At 36.6% G+C, this 19,890-nt stretch overlaps 1 protein-coding gene across 2 annotated transcripts in view; it reads left to right on the top strand.

Annotated features, from left to right (window-relative positions):
• Positions 1 to 19,890, top strand: part of LAD1 (ladinin 1) — a 53,161-nt gene that overhangs the window by 13,803 nt on the left and 19,468 nt on the right. Inside the window, exons 2-5 of one of the 2 annotated variants that reach the window (XM_072424399.1) lie at positions 15,626 to 15,739; positions 16,606 to 17,098; positions 17,222 to 17,367; positions 19,002 to 19,161. In XM_072424399.1, the coding sequence (XP_072280500.1) occupies positions 15,626 to 15,739; positions 16,606 to 17,098; positions 17,222 to 17,367; positions 19,002 to 19,161 (913 nt within the window). Of the gene's footprint in view, positions 1 to 15,625; positions 15,740 to 16,605; positions 17,114 to 17,221; positions 17,368 to 19,001; positions 19,162 to 19,890 lie in introns of both variants that reach the window. The other variant, XM_072424392.1, reaches the window with a different exon arrangement.

Below are 19,890 nucleotides of genomic sequence, written 5' to 3'. Positions count from 1 at the left end.
CTAGACCCATCAGTCTCTGTACAGAGGAGCCAACACTCTAATGTCCCCCCAGAGTCATACACTATTAATATACATTTATATACCTCTGACATATACCACTGTGCTGTACAAAGATCAGCGGTTTCATATGTCTAGCATGTTTGGCTTAAATGTCTCTGTGCGTTTCCGAGTGATCATGAAACATAGCAAGTTTGGTTTAAATGTCTCCATGCGTTTCCTAGTAATCACCAAATATAGTTTTGACATATACCACAGAACTGCACAAAGATAAGCAGTGCACTCACATTAGTCTGAGTTATATGTATGGCAAGTTTGGTTGAAATGTCTCCATGCGTTTTTGAGTGATGGTGGAACATGGACACACACATACACATATACATACATCCAATTATCAACTGTCAGTTTTATTGGCAGCCTATGTCACCACTAGGAAGATTCACCCCCCCCCCCCCCCCCCCCCACCCAGTTTGTCCTAGTGACTACTGATATCAAGGTTGTCCTATGTAGTAATGCATATGCAAAGCTGGAATATAGTTTTAATATAGTTTATAATTAAACTTGCTCATATGGTTCGTAAGTGATAAATGAAACCCCAATACTAGCTAAGACACTGCTAGCATGGTGTTTGTTTTTGTAATGTCATAGTTCTTTTTCTTGTACTGTGCAGCTGTTTTAGGTAACATGACAATTCATTCATGTCACGGTTATATATAACTTAAGAACTCTGTCTGTTAACAAATCATCTGTCTAGCCAAGTGTATGCAGCTGTTTAAAATCAAGCTTCCTACTTTCTCACTAACAATGGAATGGCAACATGAATCAATAAAAAATACATCAAATTCCTTTTACCCAGACGTCAACTGTAATTATGCCTTTATATGTATATGGGAGAAATATCCAGGCCAGGCTTTTGCAAGACTTCAATGAGCCTGCATGCATCTGCTTGTGAGACGGTGGTGATGCAGCAACTAGCTCAGACTGAGTTACAGACATCCTGAGCAAATGCTAGGAAGCAAATACCAGTAGTTCAAGTTAAGCCTGGCTCTGGCCTTAAAAAGTACAGAGCAGAACATTACCTGCTGTCTGGACATGGTATTATATAATTTGATCATCATATATGCACCAATACTACATACCTACAGGGCTACATACGCCACAAAAACTGGCATGTATACCTCAAGGAATTCATTTAATATTTATATGCCCAAAGGGAGCACATCATTCGGAAAAGGTTTTTGGACAAACATGTCTCAGCAATATATTTTGCATAACATATCCAGTAGTTAGTTTCGAAGTGTAAAATGCATGTATTTTCCATTTTACACACTACATTTAGGGTCTTTTTTATTCTTGTTTGCTTTTGTAGATCAATGTCTTCAACAGCATCTTTAGAAAGAATGAAAGAGAAGGAAAGTTGATAATAAAAGTATTGCAGCTCTGAATACATTATTGCTGGTCCTCACAGGATATAATGTTCTTGTAAATCAAAAATTTGTGATTGTGAACGTCCTCCTCAACCAAACCCAAGCTTGCACCTAACACATCCACAGTTGTAATTCTATAAAGAAAATAAATTCCAAAAACTAAGCATGTTTTTTCCAGTTGTTGCAGTTGTTGGACTATATTAGTTATTCCAAATAAATGTCTAACCTTATTTTCTCCTAATAATAAAGTGGATATAAACATTATGAACATCTCTAGGACTTGTTCCACCAAAAAAAAAAACCTCAGCCAGACAATTACCTCATGCACAGCATAACCTTTGCACCTGACTACACCCATCCTGTCTGCCTTGTAGCAACCTGCCATAGAAATCTGGGGACACCTTTACACAGATATATAAAAACTTACTATTTCTTGCTATACTGTTAAGTGCAAAATAGCAGCAGCAACAAATAGTTACTATAGCACACAATCACTTCTAAATTGTGTTGGTGGAAAAGCAATGTCAGTTTTACGCATAGCTATGCACATTAAACACACCTGATTCTGTTTTGATAACACTGTATCATCATTTTACATATGTATGCAGTTATTTTACTGTAATACTTTTTAAACACTTTCTTATGTGTATCTTGCATTTCATTACTCTGTATCATAAAAAAATTTGTTGGGTTTGGTAAAGTACAATCACTGACTCATTGCAGTATGCTAGTAACATGGAGATTGGACAACTAATTAACTAACTAACATTTACAATACCAGTAAAATGGCAGTATACCTAAATAGAATTTCACCAGCAGAACCCTTTAACATGCCGAACAGACCATCAGGTTCAAAAAGAGATTCTTTTCCCTTTAAATGTCTCCATAAATCCTGCTGTCAGTGTTTTTTTATCTGCTGTTTGTTTTGTGGCATAGTGATGAGTCTTTGAAATTATTGTCCCCTGGTCTGGGGGTTGACTCCTGGTCTGGGAGTTCTTTAATGTAGTCCGTAATCATTCCTAGGGAAAATGGGTATGGTTGGAAAAAAAAAGTTCTTTGTTTTGCGATGAAGCACCAAATTTTGTCAAAATTATTGATTTGCTGATTAAAAAAAAATCTGTTGTAAGGAAAGATGTCTAAGATTTGAGATATATTGTGTGAAAGGCACCTTTTCAGTCTACTTTTATCAAAAAGTTTCTTAGTAAGAGGAAGGTTAGGACTGATAGACCTAAACCTCTTCCAAAATCAGAATCTTGACAATTACCACTGGTCTCAGGCCAACTTGTTTTGCTACTGGGAACAAACCACTGCAAAGGACTTTCTGCTATATCTACCTTTAACCTCCTGTATAAAATAAATACTAAATAAAAACAAGAATTGCAGTTAAGGTATTCATGGGAAGAATTAGAAGCCAGGTCTGCCATGCATGCAGAAGTCACCCAGCATACTCTTCTGGACATGGATATTTAATGAAATGACTGATCAGTGTTTAGAAGTTCTGCTAGAAGCCAAAATCAAAGAAAGTTTAGATGACAGCACACAGTATATTTGAGTTACTATTTCCTTTTTGTTTAACCTTAGTGACCATAGCATTGGGTCTTCTGCAGCAGTAATTTTAAATTGGATGTTTTTTTAAATGCTTGGTATACTGTATACTGCAAATGGGCTGCAAAGACACTCCCAAAAACATACTAAAAGTAAACAGGATTAATTTTAGAGGCCAGAAAGAGCTTGATGAATGCCCCAATGGTTTAAACATTGCTGATATGACAATTTTCATGGTTCCTTAAGACTAAATTGTCCTATTTTCCCAAATAATATTAAAGTGCATGCTGGGAGAAATGTAAAACTTCAAAAGATTTAGAAATAGCATAGTTCTCTCTTCAAATCCCACATGAAGAAACAAAAAAAAAAAAACACACACTGTAACACACCTTAACACATGTACATAGGTTCGATTTGAAAGTGTTAATTCATATCTGTGCAATGCATTGGCTTGAAATTACTTTTTCATTTGTCCAATAATTATTACTGTGGCAGCATATGCCATACAAAAATGCGTTAGAAGAAGCTTTGCACTCCGTACGTCTTAACTGACAGTTAAAGTTACAGAAGTGTTTTTACATTCTGTAGAACAATCTTTGGCATAGTAATAGTGTTGAGCTTTGGCATAGCTCCAGTGGCTGTTTCCTCTAAGACAGTCTGCTACACCTCTGAAAACAAGACAAGCTGGAGTAGCAATACATCATGCTAATAGTACCATGTATAGGATGAGTCAGGCAGTTGTGTCGCATACTTGATTAGAACAGACACCACCAAATAGGTTGAATAATTCTAAACTGGACACCACCCACAAAAATGACTGAACTGCTAGATGTTGCTTAATTTCTTCTGCATAGTGAAGAGTTTATTTAGGGTGTGACAACTCCTGGATATATTCCCAATGTCACACAGAGCTCTTTGTTCCAAGCACATGCAATAAAAATCCCTATTATCAGAAATGGTTGACAGAACAGGTATTCTCTGTATGATTTATAGGGCGGGTTATTTTCAAACGTGTTTTAGCTCTTTCAAAGGGACTACATTCTGTGTCATCCTGTGGGTGGAGATACATCAAATGATGGATATTTATCAGGTTTCCAAATGCTTTGTACTTAGTCTACATTTATTTAAAAAACAAAACAAAACATTTTTACAGATTGTGTTCTTTTTCTGACATTGTGGCATGAACATGGGTTTTATAAACTGTCAGGTTTTTATTGTAGCATAGAAAAGAAGGAAATAAATCTTTAACACAATAAACACCTCACATACCTGTTGAAAAGGGCGCTTTGTTACTGTGTGTCACTATTGCACAGATTTTCCTCCACTTCCTGGTTTGCAGACCACCATTGGACCACCATTTCTCTACAAGAAAGCAGACAGACAATAGTAAAGGTGGTGTTGCCCAACATTCCCTATCGCTTATGTAATTTACACTGCAGCAAAACACATGCTTGTAATGCATCACAGTCCACTGCAGAACATAGAATATTATGGCTACACAAAAAAAGATGCAATGCAGCATTACTACCCTTTAACTGGCACTTCAGGTGATTAAAATTGGTTTATCTCCCTGTGATAGAAGGAGGACAGGTTAGCATAGTGGTGTTTAGTTCTGCTTTGATTGTGCATTGTTGTTTTTTTTTTTTGCATAAAATATTTAGCAGAACTCAAATAGCCTCAAACACTGTAACTCTTGCCGAGGTTTATAATTCAATCCTGACACACAACACTCCATTTCCAGATTTTAATGAGGCCCATACTACCTTAATTTGTAAGGACGATAGGGAGGATAGTCTTCTAGCTAAACTGGGACTACAAAATCTTAGCAAAATTGATGGCTAATAGATTGCAGAAATTTCTGCCTTCCTTACATACCTTTTACCAACTAGACTTTGTGCAAGGGAAACATTTCACGGGGTTTGGACGGCCATAGCGGCTACAGTGGTAGCTTCTAGGCCTAACGCCCCAAAAATGATGTTGCTAGGACTAAAGACACTGAGAAGGCTTTGATGGGGTAGAATAACCACTACTAAATGGTATTCTAGTTCAACAGGTATTTGGATAAGTTTTTGCTTCTTACATTCAATATATATAGAAAGCCCGAAGACGAAACTTTTTATCAATGGGGTACTCTGTGCCCCCATCTCTATGTCCAGGTTGTCCCTTGTCCCCTATACTGTTTACCTTAGCCCCAGATTCATTGCTGCGCCTTTTAGATTACTCCTTTTATTTTGAAGGGCTACCCATTGGTAACAGGAGAATCAAAGTGACAGCATTTGCAGATGATCCACTACTCTATATAGCTAGGCTAAAATGTGGTTTACCAGCTATTCTGTAGTTATTGTCGCAACATGGGTCCGTTTCAGGCTTTGCAATAAACCTAAAAAGAAAACAAGTTCCTATATTTGCACAGGTGTATCAGACCAACTTAGAGTCATAAATATCCTTTTGTCGAGGGTAAAGACAAATTGAAATATTTAGGGGTAATTATCCCCAAAAGTCTGTTTAAATGTTATTGTCCTAATATTCTTCTATTATGGTGCTTTCACACTTACCTGTTCCTCGCTAAAACACATGCATCTCTCTCCTGAGCATGTGGGCAGTTCTTACTCCGGGCATGCCTCTGATCCAAAGCTTTATCGGTTTCACTCAATCTGCTGGCCAATCAGAAAAAAACCTCTTTATCATCCCTGGCTATTTAGCTAGCTCACACACTGCTCAATGTTCGTGCAACATGTCTCCACTGGTGCCGAGCCCCTAGTTCTGTTGAGCCAGTTCCTGTACACCTGTTGGCTAATTCAGTGTTTCTTCTGTCCAGCTCCTGCTTTAACCCCTCGTTGTCCAGTCTATCGGTTCCCAACCAACTTCCCTGTGCTGTTCCAGTGTTCCTGTCTTTCTGTGGATATTCCTGTGTCACCTGTGCCTCCAGTGTCTCTTGTGTTCCCTGTGCCCGCAGTGGCCCCTGGGTCACTGGTTTCTCCTGGATCCTGGGTAATTGTTTGCTGCCTTCCTCGACTTTCATTCTGCTTTGTGATTTGGTACCGTGTTTCTTATTTCCCACCTTGGTGTGCCCAAGGACCACAACCTAGCAGTAACCAGCGGCGCAACATCCTCACCATCAGAGGCTCTGGAGAACACCTGGTTACTGCTTAGACTCTGTACCTTGGGCCTTCTCAGGGCTCACACCACCTCAGTGCAGGCCGTAGTGCCCCCTAGTGGCCCTGGTGCTCAGTAAAAGAACAATTACAGAAGTGGTCCCATTACATTTTTCATACCTTGGGAGAACTAGTTTACTTAAAATTGTTTTATGCCTATCATAGTATGACCATCAGAACTGCAGGATATTTATAGTCTTTGGTCCATTTATCTGGGCAGGGAGGAGAGCTCATTTTGCAATGTTCATATTACAACAGCCTGTGAAGAATGGAGGGCTTAACTTTCCTGATGCTGAATTGTATAATTGGGTGGCAATTACAAGATACATAAGATACTGGCTACATGGAACGGCTTGTTACACTGACTCATCCATAGTCCAACAACTGGTTCCTGGCATTAACCTTTCCTACCTCCTGCACATGCACAGTTGTGGCCTGCAGAGATCACTCAGAACCTTCTGCTACATTCATACTGGTTTGTTTGGCACAAACTTACGTCACTTAAGACATCTCCCCTGGATTTTGAAGGAACCCACAGAAAAAGATGAAGGGGGAATTTCAAGCTTTTGAAAACCAAATCTTGTCCGTTTTAAAAAATGATTTCTCACTCAGCAATTGCCACTCTCTGTCCTTTTTTGAGGAATCAACTTTTGGTTATCTATAACTAAGCTCTTACATATGGGCAGGTATTAAAAATTTGTCACCCAGGGACGGGACCGATCCCATAGATTGTTTTTTTTATCTATCTATCTGTTTATTTTTATCTATCTATCTATCTATCTATCTATCTATCTATCTATCTATCTATCTATCTATGGATCAAACATTTCCCAGACAGAACACCATCTAACATATTACTGGGCTTTTGTAGATCTTGGTCAGTGTTATCATCGAACATATACAGGGAAATGACTGTAAAATGTTTCCATTATGTCTATATTTCATACATATCTTTATATTTGTGCTCCTTCCAAATGGGACTTAGCTCTTCTTTACAATGTTAGGAATGTGGTACAATGGAAGCTGATTTATATCATATGCTGGGGAGCTGTCCCAAGATTAGATGCTTCTGGAGAACAGTGGTCTTGAATGCCCTATGCCACCTAATGAACTATTTGCCACTCTCCCCCAGTTGCGCATTATTTGGGGATCTTGCTTGGAAGGCTCACAAATAAATAAAGGATGTGTCACTTTCTCATCAATACTGTCTTTGGTGGCTCAGAAATCCATCTTGCATAACTGGATTAGCCCTAATCCTTGCCTTGTTTCTGGAAACACTATGGTACGTCTTTCAGATGGAATGGATGAAGACTTCTTTTGGATATAGAAACTCATGTCACAACATTTTTTGAGGTGTGTGAATCTTACATTACCACTCCCCCATTGAATATTAAACAAAAAACAAAAACAAAAAAAAAACTCCACCTTCGCACAAACTACATAGTATGCATATTGTTTACCCTAACACCTATGGTATAATAATTGATATGTTCATGCTTTATTACTCTGTATGTTGTATACTTATTTCCTCTGTATATATAATTTTAGGTACACCCCCACTTATTATTTACAATGCCCCCCCCCCGCCCCCCACAAAAGTATAGTTCAGCACTAAATGTGCTTATTAAACCACATTTATTGGTGTATTTGCTGAGCAGGCAATGTACCTGATGCGTATGCATTTTCATAGTAAGTATTTACCATGGAAATACGAGTGCAAATTTTTTACAGGTGACTTCTCATTAATAAATTAGGCTCAATATCAGCTTAAAGTCGAACTAAACCCTTTTTTACACTAACCTGTCCCTGGCATTCGCCATCCTCTTCCTTCTTCTCCTCAAAGATTGTTTCAATCTTTGGCAATCTTGATTGGCCAGGCTGGAATGATGCAACTCCTAGGCAGTTGCGTGGAAGTTTATTTAGTCCTGGCAGTCTCAGGGGAAGTCAGGATGCACTATTGTACTGTGATTATGATAGAAAAAGAAAGCAAACTAACAGGTAAGTATGGTTGCAATTTTGGAACTTTATTTCCACTTTAACAGAAAAACTATGATCCACCTTTTATTGATAGATTGTAGGACACCTTTTAGCTTAAAGTATGTAAGCAAATAACCCACCTCTGCCACTTCTACATTTTATGAAGTATAAAAATTAAAATGCAAATAATGGTTGGTAAACAACAAATGCTATCCATGTTTCCTATATTTAGCTTTTCAAATTAATAAGTGGAATAATATAAAGGCTGGATGAAGTGCAAAATAACACTTTTTAATAGTCAATAGTTAAACAACACAGAAGTGTATATACCCACCCAAGAAGAGGGATACCTGAAAAACACACAGAGGGACAGTCCCTTCAAATCAGGTATATTTGGTAGGTGTTCTGTACTATATTCTTAGCAGGTACACAGTTTCATTTTGGTAATGTAACATTTATCAAAAAGTATGTTTTGAAGTGATTCTCTTGTTTTCTGTATGCACGGTGGCTCAGAGGTTTCTCTGGCCTCTGCAGCACTATGTCCCAGGTTCAAATCTCAGCCACTATCTGCATGGAGTTTGCAGGTTCTCCCCAACTTGCGTGGGTTTTGTCTGGGTACTCCACTTTCCTCCCACATTCCAAAAACATGCAATTGGGTTATTTACCCCCTCCCCCCAAATTGACCTTAGAGTGTGATAATGACTTTACTATGGTAGGGACATTACATTATATTAATAATAATATTTTCTGATTTGTGCATTTCGTACTGATACATGCATATAAGCCCTATACATTTAAATAGCACAAAGAATTGAGGACAAAGAATGAATTTGTGACAGACTATAATTTACAAGGGCCAGCTTCTGCTATGAAAGAAATTATAGAGTATTAGTAAAAAAATACCTGGCTTACTTGTTTGTTTGCATGTTTTTTCTTTTTGAACTATGTCTGAACCATTATATTACAATGCGTTGTCACCACCCCTGCACTAAATCACACTATTCATCAGGCAGCAGTCAACTGGAGGATGTACCTGCTTAAGGGAAGATGGTGAAGTATTTCGTTAACAGCTGTACAGTTTACCTGAGGGTTATTGTAATCTCTTACTACACATGCAACAAGGCAGGTAAACAAATTCCAAGTTTAAACTGCTAATAGCTAAATGCAGAATCACACAACACAATAGGGTGTATCTGCAGGGATGAGCTCATATTTCCGCCTAGATTTATCCGTTATGCTGTATTTACCCCCTTTTTTTAGGGAAGGTATATACTTTATCAATTGTGGTGGCTGAAGGCAAGTGTAAATCAGTATTTTAAAGCTAAAATTGTTTTCAGATTGTAGTATTTGCAGTAATTGTGTGCAATGGGTGAGGAAGCAGCAGTAATCATGTCAAGTCTATCATAGCAGATCAGTTTATTCCGTTGCCATGGGATATACTAAAGTTCTGCATATTCAGCAGAAGGGGAGTAGAGCTCGGTTTTAGGTAGGTATTTGGAATTTAGGTTAAGTGGTCTGGGTGCAAGGGGTTAAAGCATACCTATACTCAAAGAATAAATGTAATGTTTTCTTATTTAAGACTTCTCGTTTATTTTTACCTAGTAAACCTACAGATAACAAAATTCCTGTCCCTGGATGACTTTGGTCTCCTATGTTTCTATGCAGGAAATCATGAAAACCATAGAAATGTTTGAATTCCATCTCCATTACATTTTTAGTTTCTCATTTACATAGTGCTGATATCTTCCAAAATGCTTTACAGAGCCAATAGTCATGGCATTAACTTAATGACTGATGGGGAATGACCACTGTTTCCCCCTATGGAGGATAGCACAGTGGGTGTCACTCACTCTTTCTTTTTCTTTTTATAGAACAGAACAGTGCTGTGTGTACATTGTTTGTGGAACTAAAGTCCCACTTTAAAAAGTAAAGAATCAGGCAGGTGATTATTGCAAAGGTACAGGTATCTTACCTGGCCAATCATGCCGGTAAAAAGTGAAAAAAGCTGAGCTGCACATACACAGCACGAGCTTCAGTTGCCAGGTAATCCAGCAATACTGGTTTCCCTTGCATTTGCTGGGGATGAATGAACTTCTGTGTGCCTACTTCCTAGATCATCTCTAGGAAGAAGAGGAAGGGAATCTGGCGGAGCCCTACAATGAAACATGGGTCTCGCAGGTTTAATTCCTCTTAAACAGTTCATCTCAGAGGAAGTGACAAAGACATTACATTTCTGGAAAGATCAAGTTACTTATATTCTTGCTAAAATAAAACTAATACAACCCTTACAATGAAGAACTGGTAAATTGTAGTATATTTAATTATCTTTTGTAGGTTTAGTTATACTTTGTGCCAAAGCTAAACTGCAATTAGACTTTTGTGACACATTTTGTGACTGTGTGACAAATTTAGAATCCTGAAACTTAGTAGGCATTTTATTTTTTAATAAATCAACTCCATTGTATTTTGATTGAATAAAATTAACACATTATGATTTAACCAATCATATTTTACTTTTCTGTAGTTTTTAAATGTTGTAATGCCCAACCTTGTGCCTTGTGTCATATTCCAATATTACATTCTGCTAAGATTGAAGATATATATGTATCCATCTCTATCTTGTTTAATGTTTGTTTAAAAAAAAGCAACATGTGAATAAATTAAATCTGTTCTGAGTTAGGCTACGTACACACGTGCAATAATTGTCACTAGAAAGCAAACGATTAACGACATATCAACGATTATCCACGATTATTTTGAAAAATCGTATTGTGCACAGTTCTGTACATTCTGAAACAAAGCCATTGCCTCTCGGGATAAGCTGCATGTAGCTTCTCCAGGAGCAGCTTCGTAGAAAATGAACGGGGGCAGTGTACCGCTCACTACTGCCACCTGTCAAATGTGCAGATGCTGGTTCTTTAAAAGGCAGCACTATGGTATGAGGGATCCAGCAGCTGGCAAGGTGCAGGGGGAGTCCATCAACTGATCCCCTAGCAGGTCTGAATCTGTCCATCTAATTGCAATATATCAGTTGGATTAAATGTGTCAGTGTTTTAAACAATATCATTAAATTTTTCTGATAACATTTGATTCATTGTGAGTCCACACATGCTTATAATTTGAGGAGAAATTCTAAATTTGATTGTTTTATATTCATATCAAGCAATTGGCAATGTTTTGCTAATTTAGTATTATTATTATTATCCTTTTATCATCTATGTAACTATTTTATTCATGTGTTTGTGAACGCCTGCAATTCATTGTTATAACACCTGCAATCCATTTTTATCCTGATTTTTTTTCAGCACCGATCAAAAGTCAAAAGTATTTTAGGGGTGTATCAAATATATCTTTATTAATGGTAATGTTAAATTCACCTAAATAAACAGTTTTCCCTGAACTTTCATGTTTGTCCCTGTGCACATTCTGTATACCAGTGATGGTAAAATGTATTGATTTAGGAGGGCTCTAATTAGGCATCTGACATCACCAAATGGCCCTGATTTATTAAAGTTCTCCAAAGCTGGAGAGAATACACTTTCATCAGTGAAGCTGGGTGATCCAGCAAACCTGAAAATATTTCAGGTTTGAAATATGCAGGACATGTAATATTATATGAAATTGGCAGAGAACTGCAAACATAATATGTTAGGATCAAAGACTGCAGGCATGTGATTAAAGTGTGGAGTTACATGTATTAATGGTCACTGCTGTTACAACCTATTTACACCCTTCCCAGAATTAGCTCTCTGCAGCAACTTAAATGCAATAAATTGAAGGATTTGTAGGGCTAGAGTAGAATAATGGCTGCACAGATGATAAATAAAAGTGAAGATAATATACCAGTAACAACAGTGTGTTCATAGTGTTGAATGAGGCAGCTTTCTCAAAGATTTGTAATTTACTGATTAAGTACTGTAGTAAAACCCAATCATTGTGTAGCACTGCAAAATTAACACTGAGCCTGTATATATATTTATTGATCTAATGTGGCTTCTGTCATGTACTTCTACAAATTGCAAATTAAAGGGAAACTGTTTTTTTTTTAAATAATAAAACTTTCATAAGGATATATTTATGATCATGTACAGCTACAATGTATTTACAGACTCTTGTAATATATTCTGTCCTATACCTCTCAACTTTTTGAGATAGGGAAGATGGACACCACTCCAAAAGTTTAGGCAAATGATGCACCCCATTTTATATACTATACTAACTAGTATTATTATAGTGCCTACATATTATGCAATGCTTTACAAAGTCCATAGTTACATATAATCAGTTAGATTGAAAAAAGTCCATTAAGTTCAATCACTACATAAATAAACAAATCTAAGATAAAAACCCTATAGACACAGTTAATCCCTAAGAAGGCAAAATAACCCTGATACAATTTGCTCCAACGGGAAAAAAATTCCTTCTTGATTTCATGAATCGGATGTGTCCTGGATGCACAGTCTACCTTATCTTTACTTTAAAGCTTTAATACCCAGTTATATTCTGAGCTTCTAGAAAAACATCCAGCTGTTTCTAAAAGCAATCTATAGAACTTGCTAAAACTACTTCCCGAGGGAGCCTATTCTGCATTTTCAGTCAGTTACTGTGAAAAATCTCTTCTATATTTGGAGATTAAATTTCTTTACCTCCAGGGGCAAATAGTGCCCTCTTTGTAATGATCTTAAAGTGAATAAATAGAAATATTTCTCTATATGGACCAATTATGTATTTATACAGGGTGATCCTATGCCCCCTTAAATGTCTTCTCAAGGGAGAACAGTTTAGCTAATGTCTCTTCATAATTGAGCTCATCCGTTCCTTTTATTAATTTAGTTGCACTTCTCTGCACTCTCTCCAATTCCACAATGTCCTTTTTGTGAACTGGTGCCCAAAACTGGAGTGCAAAGTTCAGATGTGGTCTGACCAATGCTTTGTACAGGGGCAGGATAATGTCTCCATCTCTGCAGTCTATTCCTTTTTTAACACAAGAAAATACTGTGCTAGCTTTAAAAATTGCAGCTTGGCAATACATGCTAATATTAGGTCTATGATCTACCAGAACCCCCAGATCCTTTTTCATTTTTGATTCCCCCAAATGTATTCCCTCTTGACAGTATAAAGTGCAAATAGTTTCCCTCCAAGTGCATAACTTTATAGTGTTGTCACTAGCTGTCCCTCAAAGGGGCTCACAATCCAATATCTCTACCATATTCATATGTCATTAATAGAGCCTAAGGTAAATTTTTTGTTGGGGGAAGACAATTAACCTAACTGCATATTTTTGGGATGAAACCCACACAAACACAGGAAGAACATTCAAACTTCATGCAGCTGGTGCCCTGGCCGAAATTTGAACCTGGGCTATAGCCTTTTTGCAGAAAGTGGAAAAAAAGGACTTGATACTTACAGTAACTCACAAATTAGGGACCCTTGGCAGGCTTTTGATTTTACTGGGGAGGGAGGTAAAGGGATTTTACTGATTACTTCCTCTGAATACTTGAGTCACGATTAAATTTAGTTTGGTTTAGTTTGGATTAAATGTGTAGACTATTGAACTTGATCAAAAGGTATTTTTAAATTTACTTAACACTGGAGTATTAAAACGCATTCTGGTAACTCTGTTGAGTTTGATGAATTTCAGGACCTCTCTCTACTGGACATACATAGACCAAGTATTACATGCAAATAACAACACGTGAAATGGAGCTAGAATCTGTATCCCAGAATCACAGATAAGCAAATGCTTCATAGTTATTTTGAATAAACAACTAAAAACAGCTGCTTCATAGAAGTAAATGTTTAACAATTTCCTTTATTACTGTAAACCCTAATGGCTGATAACTACCACTAAGTGATAAGAAATGTACAAAGATTACTGGACCCTATTAACTGTAAGTATAACCTAGATCATAGAAACCAATACCTAGGATTATTTGAGATCAGCAGTCATATACATGAAAATGTTTGTTTTTTTCTGCATTGCTTTAATTGAAAAGTCATCTTTTTAGGGGGTAATAGTTTGTGGGTATAATGTACTGCTACTGACCAAATATACACTGCTGTATCAACTGTATCATCCTAATGAGTGCTTGATTTAAAGCGGACCTAAACTCAAATTTTTACTTTACATAAAAGGGTAGACACCCCTTTTATATAAAGTAAAAAAATATTTTCTTTTGTTTTTTTGTTTTTTTAACTGCTTGCCCTTAGTACCTTAGTACCTCTTAAAAGCCTGGTGAAAAAGATTTTCTGTATCAGAAAACAAAAGTCTTTTCTGTGTGCCCACACATTAAGCCCCAAAATTAAGATATACTCATCACTCTGTGTGCTAGATTTGTTTAAATCTACTACATCACCGGTAAAAATCCCTAGGGAAGCTCATGGCAGTAGGTGCCTTGCAAGACACTCAGTTGCCTGCATCGCTGCACTAGTCCTTAAACATCTAGAATTTGAACATTTCACAGCAGGGAACAATGGTTGGTACTGAACAGCTAAATGCTATTCACCCTGATGGGGCTGTCACTAGAGAGATGCTACAAATTCTCAACATAGCCTTTGAGGCACATTTATAAAGCTGGCAGTTAGCAAAATCACCAGTAAAATATCAATAAGTCATGATCATACCACTTTAGTGATATCACATTACCCTTTTTATAAATGCTGTCTAATAATTTGGTATTTGGGCTAGAAATGTCAGCTGGCTGTGGCATGCAAATAAAACCAAAAGGTTTCCACTTCTGTGTCATTAAAATTGTATCTGCATTATTTTGCAGGAATGGCAGGGGCATGTAAGCATGGATCTTGAATGTGAAAGAAACCTTGTTTCTAAGTTTTGCAATTGCTTTGCACATAAATACTGCCATTCCTTTAGCATGTAGTATATACTTGTGTTTAATTTTAGACCACAGAGTGACTTTATTTCATAATTTCTCTCAGTGCAAGAGATTCAATGTAACTAAAGCTGAAGTTCAGACAAACAGCTAAACACTTGGATTTGTACTTTTGTTTATCCATTTCTGGAATTTACACAGCCCCTTCACACAACACATTACAGATAAGGAACAGTAAAACAAATACACAGCTGCTACTCAATAAATAAATAATGTACACTTATAATACATATTGGGAGAGGAGATTATTTCAGGTAAAATATCAACATATGTATTAGTTGCAGCCTACAAAATAAAAAATCTTATGTAGCTACAGGGTTCTCCCCAGGCACTTTTAGCTGGACGCACCACCTGGCACTTTTCAGCACCCACCGGCTGTTTTTTGGAGGTTACCAAAGAGTTTGTTCACAATACAGGGGCTGCCACCCACCTAGAATTTCTTCCCACCTGGCTTGAAAAAATTTCTGGGTTGAGAACTAAGCTAGTATCTAAAATCTGGAATCCTCCTATTAGTAATCCTTCCTGGGCTGTCCAAAGCTTGGTTTCATAAACAGCAATTTACTAGTGATTAATATAGAGTGTTCAAGATAGCAAATCTTGATTCTTTTTATTTATTTATTTTTTGTATTATTAGGCTGGCCCAGCAGTGGATTGAAGACGATGAAGAGGAACAAATTCGAGAAAGAAGGAGAAGAAATCGTGATGTTTCATCAGGCAGAGTAGTGGAAGTCTTACCTGACACTGACAAGTAAGTATACCACAGCTACTTACAGATCAGATGGTAATTTAATTACTTTTTTCTGAAAAGACAACACATTAACTCTGGTCCTAATTTACCTCTAGTGCAGGGTTTTAAACCACTATCCCTGTGATATTCTAAGGCTATGTACACACGTCAGATGATTCTCATCTGATTATCACCATAGAGCTAGTATCGGACAAGAATCTGACGTGTACATGGATCATACATGACGTGTCTACATGGATCCGTCTTGGCAGATCCATGAGCGACTGCAATACAAATGAAGGGAAAAGAGCACAGCAGGGTGTCGCTCGCTCATTCTCCCCCCTAGAGCAGAATGGCACTGTATATACAATGCTTTTTCTTCTTTCAGTCTGTTTTCATTGGAAAGGATACTTTCCAACGACAAAAGTCTAACGTGTGTACGTAGCCTAACCCTGTCAGCTTTGTGCAAATTAATGGCATCATTAACTCTTGCTGCATTTGCATAATGAATCCAGGAGTGCTTTACATCATGATAGAGAATGATGAAAACAAAACACCTTAAGATTTGTAGGATGCAAGTGTGCCACTGAAACCACCACAGTTGTTAACTTCACATGAGCTTAAACCTAAAAGAAAGCCTTTTGCATAATAAATAGAAGATGTCATTGCCCATATCTTTCTGGGAACATTAAAACATTTGGATCAGTACCACCTTTTTCAGAAAATCATCAACAACAGCCCATTGAATGTTTTATTTAGTATATTTAAATAATATAGTGCCATATGCCATGTTTTGTATGTTATTAAACCTAAACACTTTATATCTGAGTTAGATTTAAATGTATTCATAATTGATTCTGTCTTCCATGCTTGCATCACAAATAAAGTTCACAGCCAGTTTCCTCAGCTGCAAAGTGCAAAGACAAACAGGAGTTATTAGATCAGGAAAAACCAAAAGAACTTCAAGAACATAAGGAAGAAAAGACTGAAACACCTAAGCAACACAATGAAAACAAGCTAACCCCTTCCAAAGTAGAAGCAAGCAAAGAGGTATATCAACCAAAGATTATTACTCAAGAAATAGAAAAGGCGACAAGTAAAAAAGAAGAAAGTCCGAACCATTTTAATACAAGTAATAATATCCCAATTCAAAAAGAAAATACATCTATTAGCCAAAAGAAAAGTATTTTATTTGAAAATCAACAGGGTTCAGAACCCAAAGGATTTAAAGGAGCATTACAAAATAATCAGAATGTAAGGAGACTCAACCAAAAATTCAGTAGCTGGAATGAAAAGGACCAATCAACAAAGGTCCAGAAGGCACAGATTCCAGAAACCAGCTCTCAAAATAACAAAACTCTTGAAGAGAAGAAAACCGAGGTAACATATTGTGAGGTAATTAAACTACATCTACTTGCACACTGTTCTGTATTATTTACATACTATAGTGCTAAATTTGATTACCATTATGTTGTATAACCATGATGGGTTTTGTTTTATTAGGCACAAGACAACTCAGCACAAAAAAAGAATACCAGTAGCACATGCAGTGATCCAGTGAGTAACACACCTTCAGTACCACAAAATGAAACAAACACATCATCCAGTCATGGAAGTCAGTCCAGGTACAAGACTCAGGTGTTTGTTAGGTATGTACATTCTTTCCTACTTCTGTATATGTATGCATTGGTAGTAATTTCCTTTTCTTCTAACTATTTATGATTAGGTGTATTTTGATTATTGAGAGATAAGTCCATTTTTAACAGCTCCATCACTAGGCTGTAATCTGCTACTTTATTTTTGTACTTGTCCAGTTAAACAATTTACTTTGTATGTAAGCAGAAGAGTGATTGCAGTGTGTAGAAGATATGATACCCGAACACTATCATAGTTTAAAATTAGATGATAACTGCATTTCTAAAATGCTGGTGAGAAGAGAAATATAAGAGTCATTCATTCATTTAAAGCAGTTTTGTAATGTAAATTAGTTTATAATAGCAAAAAATATTTATTAGAAATCAGAAAAATATAAAGATAGCAGTTTCAGAAGGTGTCAGCAATAGCAGACAAAAAAAAAAAAAATAAATAAAATCAGCTAGAGAAAATATCTAGAAAAACTCTGCTGCATGTACATATGCCCACTGTCTATAAAACATGTAGAAAGCAGAGAGGTTACCTCATAATTGTGCTGCTTCCCTATCACAGTCCACTCAGTAGGATGGGTTTTTGACTAAGCTGTGCTGTTACATCTAGTAAACACAGGGAACTGGCTGTACAGGCTTCCTGAAATACATAAATCTCAAAAATGATTGCACAAAAATGTATAAATCTTTTAGTTAATACCATTCCTGTACATGTAGCGCAGCTGTATATTCCACTGCTTGCATGCAGTTTTTATGTCATTTATGTCATACACTAATGTGACGCATTCTGCAAAAAAATATTTATATTATACCTGCCAACTGTTTCTTATTTAAAAGGATTGTACTGCCCTTGAACCCAGTTCTTCCGTCCCTCTTTAATCCTCCTATGTCTTCAGATATTTGATAATGGCCACTAATGTATGTTCAGTTCAGCATATTATCCTGGGGTGCAAGTGGGGAGATTGATTTGGACAGCAGTCTGTCTTTAATGACTGTGACTTGCTGGTAAAATCTATACTGGCCAAATACCTTCTTCCTGAGCAGAAAGAGCTAGAGAACATTGGCTACAGTCATTGGATTGCCCAAAAAATTTCCTCACCTGACCATAAATGGCCTGATATGTATATCAATCTCAACTTTATTCTCCCTCGGTTCAGTTTCAATTTGAAAGTAGTTCAATTTAGAAGGGTTTAGTTTTTGTGTCCATACCAGACGATATGTTACATCCATATTCTTCACCAGACCTATAAAGCTATTATCAAATATCACATTGGTATTAACCAACAAAGCCAATTTATTCACAACATGACTATTTTTTATGCCATTCTTATACCAATTTTGATGTAAAGTTATTTCAATATCTTGACTTCAGCAATACATCTATGCTAACAGAAACTGAAAATACTGTGATTTTGTCTGAATAATTTAACAGGAAAAGTTTAAAGGAAAAGTATCTGATGCTCAGAAAATGGCACTATACAAACCTGTTACCTTTTCCTGCATGAGGATAATAGGTATAAATGTATAGTCTAGAGTAAAAGAAAGCTTGCAAATAGCAGCCATTTTCACATTAGTAATGTAATTTCACCAAATGAAAACTTCACAAGTATATTCCTATGTCCCTTTTTGTATTTTTAAAGCTCAGTGAACATTCCACGACGTAGCAGTAGTAGTTGCAGTATCAAAAGTCCACCACCTGTACCAGAAGCAATAGAGGAAGAACCATTTCCAGAGACCAAAGCAGGGATATCTGAAGTTGTAATTTCAACTGTGCCCAACTCAAATCTAACAAGAAAACAGGTAAGATAATGGGAATAGTAATGTTCACTTTTTTGGGTTATGGAATTATAATTGTTATAATAATCAAAAAAATAATTCTTCAAGAGTCTGGGGGTTGAAGTGAAGTGATTAGCTCTAGTCATTACAGTGACCTATTGCTTGAAGATAGTACAAAAACCTACTAGTTCAAGAGGGAGAGGCAAGAGGGAAGATATTAAAAAAATTGACCTCAAAACCTGTTGATGAAGTTTCCATTGGGTTTATTTGAAAAAAAAAACTTGTAACACCCACCCATAAAGGACCAAAAATTTGTTATACGTATAATAACTACCACCACTGGTGTGATCTACTGCATGTAATAAAAAGTAATCAGCTCATATTTAGTAGAATAAAGGAAAGAAGAAAGAAAGGGGCCTAAATGCTATTATTCAATCAATTGTATTTCATCAAAGTAATACAAATAGATAAGATATGCATCAATATGTTTGTTTGTCATCACCCAATAAACTTCAATGGGTAGGAACTTCTAAACTATACAAAGAGTATCTGCTACAAATGTAAGCTGTAAATTTCTGGGTCTTATAAACCTAAAAAACGTCTTCCTCAGGGGTATAAATAAGGCTTATCCGGTCTAGTAGTCAAAAGATGAACAAGATAGGTTGGTATATGTGGGATAACTAGTATAACATAGTCCATGTACATATCTGATCTACATCATTATTAATATGTATAGGTAATTGAAAATATGCA

The sequence above is a fragment of the Pyxicephalus adspersus genome, chromosome 1 (genome assembly GCF_032062135.1).
Source record: "Pyxicephalus adspersus chromosome 1, UCB_Pads_2.0, whole genome shotgun sequence".
Taxonomy (NCBI): domain Eukaryota; kingdom Metazoa; phylum Chordata; class Amphibia; order Anura; family Pyxicephalidae; genus Pyxicephalus; species Pyxicephalus adspersus.
Note: the sequence above shows the minus strand (reverse complement) of the source record. Positions and strands in the feature narration are given on the sequence as shown.